The 5922-nt window shown below is 38.0% G+C and overlaps 1 protein-coding gene across 1 annotated transcript; it reads right to left on the minus strand.

The window, feature by feature from the left end:
- Positions 1 to 292: 292 nt before the first annotated feature.
- LOC129904032 (uncharacterized) lies at positions 293 to 5243 on the minus strand. Its single transcript, XM_055979561.1, has 5 exons — positions 4834 to 5243; positions 4514 to 4643; positions 4213 to 4413; positions 3947 to 4114; positions 293 to 1028 (listed from the first exon to the last, which is right to left on the minus strand). The coding sequence occupies exons 1-5, from the start codon at positions 4965 to 4967 to the stop codon at positions 543 to 545; spliced, it is 1119 nt and encodes a 372-aa protein (XP_055835536.1). The 5' UTR covers positions 4968 to 5243; the 3' UTR covers positions 293 to 542.
- Between the last annotated feature and the right edge of the window lie 679 nt (positions 5244 to 5922).

Raw genomic sequence — 5922 nt, forward strand, 5'->3', positions numbered from 1 at the left:
AAGGATAGAATTCTGCTTGAGGAACCATTCCTATCAACATGATTTAGAGCATAGTCAGGTCTTTGAACCTCAGTTTTAATATTGTAGTATTTTGTCCATCACAGCAGCCTCTAAATGTAGCAGGCTATATGTAGCACAATAAAGTAGAAGAGAGACTAATGGCTCGTTTGAAGAAGTTCCCTGCTGTTATGATTGGAGATCATAAAGTGATGCCTATGCCTTCTCTCCAACATTCAATATATCACTAGGATATTTTCACTCCAGTACAGACACCAGATGAATGAACTCAAAATTACTGGGAGGCATCAACATAAGCACTTTGGGCACATAAGAGTAGCAGAGACAAGATTGAATATAGATCACATTTTTCCCTTTTATTCAATTATTCACTATAATAAAATACAAACTAACCAGACTCATCAGCAAAATATCTTGACCAGCATTTCTCTATATTATGTTTTCCTTCAAGTCTTGCTAGGTAGAATATGTACGTCTTTAATATTGTAAAATATAGGTCTGTAGCTAAGGAAAATTGTTCCACCTCAAAATGAATATTCTTTTAGATCAGCCTTCGAGTCTCCAAGTTCCAGGTCAGCCATACATTCTTCAACTGTAAGTGGAGGGAGTTGCCTAGTTTTACGCCTTAGGTTATGCTTATGCCAGTCACTCTTAAAATGCTCTCTGTATTCTTTTGAATCTCTCACAACAGCATTGCAAGTAGTGCATTTGTTCAGTTTTACTTCGCCCTCGGAACTCCCACTTTTTGCAGGTTTGCTCAGTTTTTCTTCTTCCCTGGAATTCCCACATTCTGAAGAAATAGTCTGCTTTTGCATTTTCTCACTCAGCTGAAGGACTGAACCAGTAGAATCCTTCCTTAAACTCGATGAATCATCCTCATGATCATCGAACTGATCGACAAAAGTATCTCCCTCCACATGTACATTGACCGCAAGAATTTCCACTCTCCCCTGTAGATTCCTTATCAAGGCATCACAGTCCCGGAAAAGACTAGGCTCAATTTCACAAATCTGCAACACAATGATTAGAATGGTAGTTAAGTACCACAAAAAAGAAAATGTAGCTGAACTAGTAAGAGTGCATGAGGATCAAGCCTGTCCACTCAAAAAAAAAAGATATTGAACTGCAAAGTTGACCTAAATATATTATGCATAAATTAGTTTGGCTCCCTCAAAGCATTAACATTTTAATCGCTCATTAGTTTGGTGAAACCAGGAGTCAAAAGGTTTGCCCTCTTCTTTTAAATGAACAATGTCATTCTACTGGAAACTGGTAAGATAGCAGAAAATGTTCTGGTTGGGGTTCATAAGCTTTAGAATAAATAAAATTGATATTTCATGAAAATGAAGCTCAAGTTGAATTCAATGTAGAGGAAGAATGCAAGGTAGAAAAGTGATACCGAACAACTACTCCTGATGGTCGCCTCCTCCTAATTGATGCAAGGAGCAGCGTTTTCCAAGGGAAAAGCATACTAAAACAATGAGGCTCAAGGGGCTTTTAACAGAAAAGTGAAAAGCTAACTGCACAATCTAATAACTAATTTCAGCATACAGCAATGGTAATAAAACTTTAAGAACTCAAATTAAATATCATGTTCGAGAAATTAAATATTATTTGCAATTAGAATAACTAATTTCAGCATCCAATGTACAGTAATGGTAATACTAATTCAAGAACTCAAATTGAATTGAGTATCATTAAAATGTAGTTTCAACAAGGCCTCAAAGAGGTAACTTCGTCGTTTTCGATTATAGATCAATAAACATTAAAAAACATCATTTGCAGCATTCAATTTCTTATTTAATTGATTTAGTAAATGCAATAACAAAGTAGAAAAGTGCTCCAAAAATGTAAGAGTAAGAAAGAGAAGAGTTAGAGTCAAGAGTAGCAGATGGAGATTCATGCTCCATAAATGATTTGGAAATAAAATGACCACTTTAATAGCATTTGAATCATGCTCAAAATTTGAAACAAATCCATGTGACCAAGACTAGTCAAGCTAACAGGCAATGCAGTCGAACAAATTTAAGCAATGTTTTCATCATTACCACATAAATAACAACAGCGTGGATCTTGCTGGGTGACAAAATGAACGATTTTCAAACATTGCCTTTCAACCATTTATACTCATCATGGAAACTGATATAACGGTCTAAAGAACAAACCATAGCTAGATGGAGATTCACAACTCTAAACCCATGTACCCACTTGTCTAGGCCATCTGTAATGAAATTGGTCTCAAGTCAAATTGGAATAATGTCCAATACCAGAAGAAGGAATAACAAAGTGTTTACCCAGAGATGTAACTCCAAAACCCAGGGTTCTGAATAGATTGATGATAGTGCAACTAATTGGTACCACAAAGACTATGCACAGATCCGAGTGAACAATGTCTAAGCTATAAACCGTCAATGAGGCCCAATAAGCTTTAGCCTTTTCCAACCAAATGTTCTTTTTATGACATTCAATATTCTTCCTTGATCTATAAGAAAGATCAGAACCTAATATTTATGTCTACCAAGTACCAATAATACAGATTGTCACAAAGCTCAAGAGAGTCGACCAAATAGATCACGCTGCATCAGAAGCGATTCTTAAATGGCTTCACATTGCACGGTGAACAAACCATAAGTTACCAAACCATATGGAATAGAGAGAGAAATTCCACTTTTTGCCCAATAGAAATGGAATTGAATCTATTGATAATATGAACTTGATCACACCACTAAACATTTGAGGATCTGAACTAATGAAACAAGATGACCATGCTCCTCTCTAAGAGTTGTTCCCTGACATACATAGACTATCTTTGATGCAAGAAGCTAACATAGTGTCCTACCGAGTTAATGATGGTTGGAACTTCAATTTTAGAATGTACTTGAGTGACTGGGAAATGAGTAGACTTGATGAACTGCTACTGCTTTTGGAGACCTTTCAAGGTATGTCACAGTGCCAGGACAGGATGATTTGGAAAGGCAAAGGTCAATTCACAGTAAAATCTTGTTATGACAACTTGATTTCAGGTGAACTACAAGTTAATTTTTTGCCGACAAGGCTGACACAGGAGTGGCTCTAATACCATCTGTAAAGGCCCATACCGCTAGTGATATTTCCTGCTCTGTGCCTAGATCTGCATGGCTTTAAAACGTGTCACTAGAGTGTAAGGCCTGCTTACTTATATCTCTCATGGGTTTTGTCAATGTGAGACTCTTATCCTAAGCTAAGGTGTCACGTACACTCCCTCTTATGGACTCAACGTCCTCGTTGAGGGTTGCCCCACTGCATGAGATTTGCCTACACTCAGCATTAAGGTTTGCCCCGCCTTCTCGGAATTACCTAGACTCAGTTGAAATCTGACCCACCATCGACAAAGCTAACACAAGATTTATCGGAAAGAGGGCAGAGTCACAGTTGGAAGGGAAAAATCAGGAGACAAGCCTACCAATGGGGGCTTTCTAGATGAAGGTGGTTTATGCATCAGTTAGTGATTGTGTTTTAGGCAGTGTGAGGAGTTTTGGGCCTGAGACTGGTTTGAATCATTATTTTTATAAATCAAACTTGGTTCTTTTGTTGTGTCCTTTCTCTTTGTTTGTTTCTTCATTGCATCAGTTGGTTCCTTTCTGAAGCCCATGTTACGTTTCTTTTGTTTTCTTGTGCCAGCAGCTGTTGTTTGTTTGTTTTCTTTCTTTTTCTTTTCACCTTTTTAAAAAATTTCTGAGAAAGAAAAAACTGATACACATGTAAGCTTCCCAGAACAAAAGATCCCTTTTTATTGGAAGTTTATAATTTGAAGATAATGGGAGAGCAGTTGGATGAAGATAAACATCCCAATAAAAGATTTGGAAACCTCTAGCTGCTAAAGTGCCAGAAAAATCAGACAAGAACTTCTCTAGTACAATATGAGGTTTCAAATGTAGATGTCACTTACTATGGAGTGCTGACTTCCAGATTCTTCTCTTGACACAATGGAGGCACTCCACTCCTTAAGCTTGTCCAGGACAGAACAGCTACTCTGTTCTGGTACATGTATCCTCAACCTCATGGGGGCCCGTTTAATGGGGTAATGCTTTTGAAGCTCCCGAATGACTTCCAGTGCCTGTAGAAGTTAATTGATCATTTGCAGGATATTATACCTAAAAAACACACCAACTAAAAAAGCAATCAAAACCTCACAAGATTAAGCATAGTTGTTACCTGTTTCTTTGAGCTACTATTTGGATCAACTGCGAAATGGGTATCATGCATCAAACGTTCAATCATGCTAATTGTGTATGGATGCTGAGTTTCAGGATTGATTGTCTTCTGCATAACTATGGTAGCAATATCCCTGAACTGACTTGACAACTGTGATTCCCTCTCCTTCCCTGCAACTTGCAGCTCCCCTTTGTCCAAAATCTATAATACAGAAAATATCTTTTCCGTAATCTTCTGCAGTATGATTCACGTAAAAAAAACCTTCATAATATGCTTTTCAAAAAGGGGAAGAAATGCTCACCTCCAGACAAATTTTGGTCTGATCATCAGTTCCAAAAGCCCCAATCAAATCTTTAGACTTTGCAAGTACACCCTTCGATACATTCGTGTAAACAGTATGTGACTGCAACACTTCATCCACGTCTTTCTCTCTACACCACAAAAAAAATTCCATCAACCTAACAATACTTAATCCGTCTACTATCAGGTGAATCCAAACAGTTTTTCCCTTAACCTAATTTTTTACTTCAATCCCTTTTTACACTAGTCTATTTTGTTTCTAAATATACAAACTATTCAGTATTTCACAAAAATCAATTAAACGAGGTCAGGAAAACTTACACGCCGGAACGCCATGAAAGGACCTTATTCTTATAACAAGCGATTTCGAAACGGTTACCGTGCTTCTTAAGACGCACAACTGCAACATTGGTAAGTCTCTTTTGGCCTATCGGCTGAACCAGCGTCTTCGACATCTCTATTCTCTCTGCACACTATTTCCTTCTTTCGAGTCTTCGGGGAAGAAAGGCAAAAAGCGGCAGCCAAAAGGAAAAGAGAAAATTACCAAATCAGCAACATCAAACACAAGTCAACAGAGGGAAAGGAAAGAAGAATGATGGTGAGATGCAGACAAACAAATCAGGCAAATACACGGGTCAAAAGAACAAACAGATGGAGTGGCAAACATTAACAACAACATCATTGGAATTCCTCACAAGTGTGGTTTGGGAGTTATATGCACGCACGCCTGAGTTTACTATTACCTCGCGGAGGAAATACTCAGTTCAAAAGTCACAGTTTATAAGAGGAAAATAATATATATAACATAATAAAATAAAATAAAATAAATAAATAAATAAAAATAAAATGCAATTCAAAATTTACAAGACAAGAACAATAACGATAGCAAAGTACTGTGATAAACAAAGGCAATAGTAACAAAACTATAAAGGCATGCCTAGACCTACGACCACCCTAAACCGACACACGGCAAGACACCATTCTATCCCTACTAGCCTTCTACCCTAATCCGCGACTTCCACTCTTTTCTATCTAAGGTCATGTCCTCGGTGATATGGAGTAGCGTCATATCTTGTCTAATCACCTCTCTTCAATACTTTTTCGGTCTACCTCTACCCCTCCGCATAGCCCTCAAATCCAACCGCTTGCACCTCCTAACTAGGGCGTCGACACCCCTCATCTGCACATGCTCAAACCATCTCAGTCTCGCTTCTCTCATCTTGTTGACCACAGTTGTCACTCTCACCTTCTTCCGAATAACCTCATTCCTGATCTTATCACTCCTAGTGTGTCCACACATCCATCTTAGCATCTTTATCTCCGCAACATACATCTTCTGAATATAAGAGTTCTTTACTGGTCAGTCCTCCACTCCATATAACAACGCTGGTCTAATCACAATTCTGTAAA

The sequence above is a fragment of the Solanum dulcamara genome, chromosome 9, assembly GCF_947179165.1.
Source record: "Solanum dulcamara chromosome 9, daSolDulc1.2, whole genome shotgun sequence".
Classification (NCBI taxonomy): Eukaryota; Viridiplantae; Streptophyta; class Magnoliopsida; order Solanales; family Solanaceae; genus Solanum; species Solanum dulcamara.

What these genes read in the sequence shown, in the direction of transcription:
- LOC129904032 (XM_055979561.1), bottom strand. Translation starts at nt 4,967, where the DNA reads ATGTCGAAGACGCTGGTTCAGCCGATAGGCCAAAAGAGACTTACCAAT. An exon ending in CTTTCATGGCGTTCCGGCGT is followed by an intron (nt 4,644 to 4,833) that starts GTAAGTTTTCCT and finishes TTTGTGGTGTAG; the next exon opens with AGAGAAAGACGTGGATGAAG. An exon ending in AGACCAAAATTTGTCTGGAG is followed by an intron (nt 4,414 to 4,513) that starts GTGAGCATTTCT and finishes TCTGTATTATAG; the next exon opens with ATTTTGGACAAAGGGGAGCT.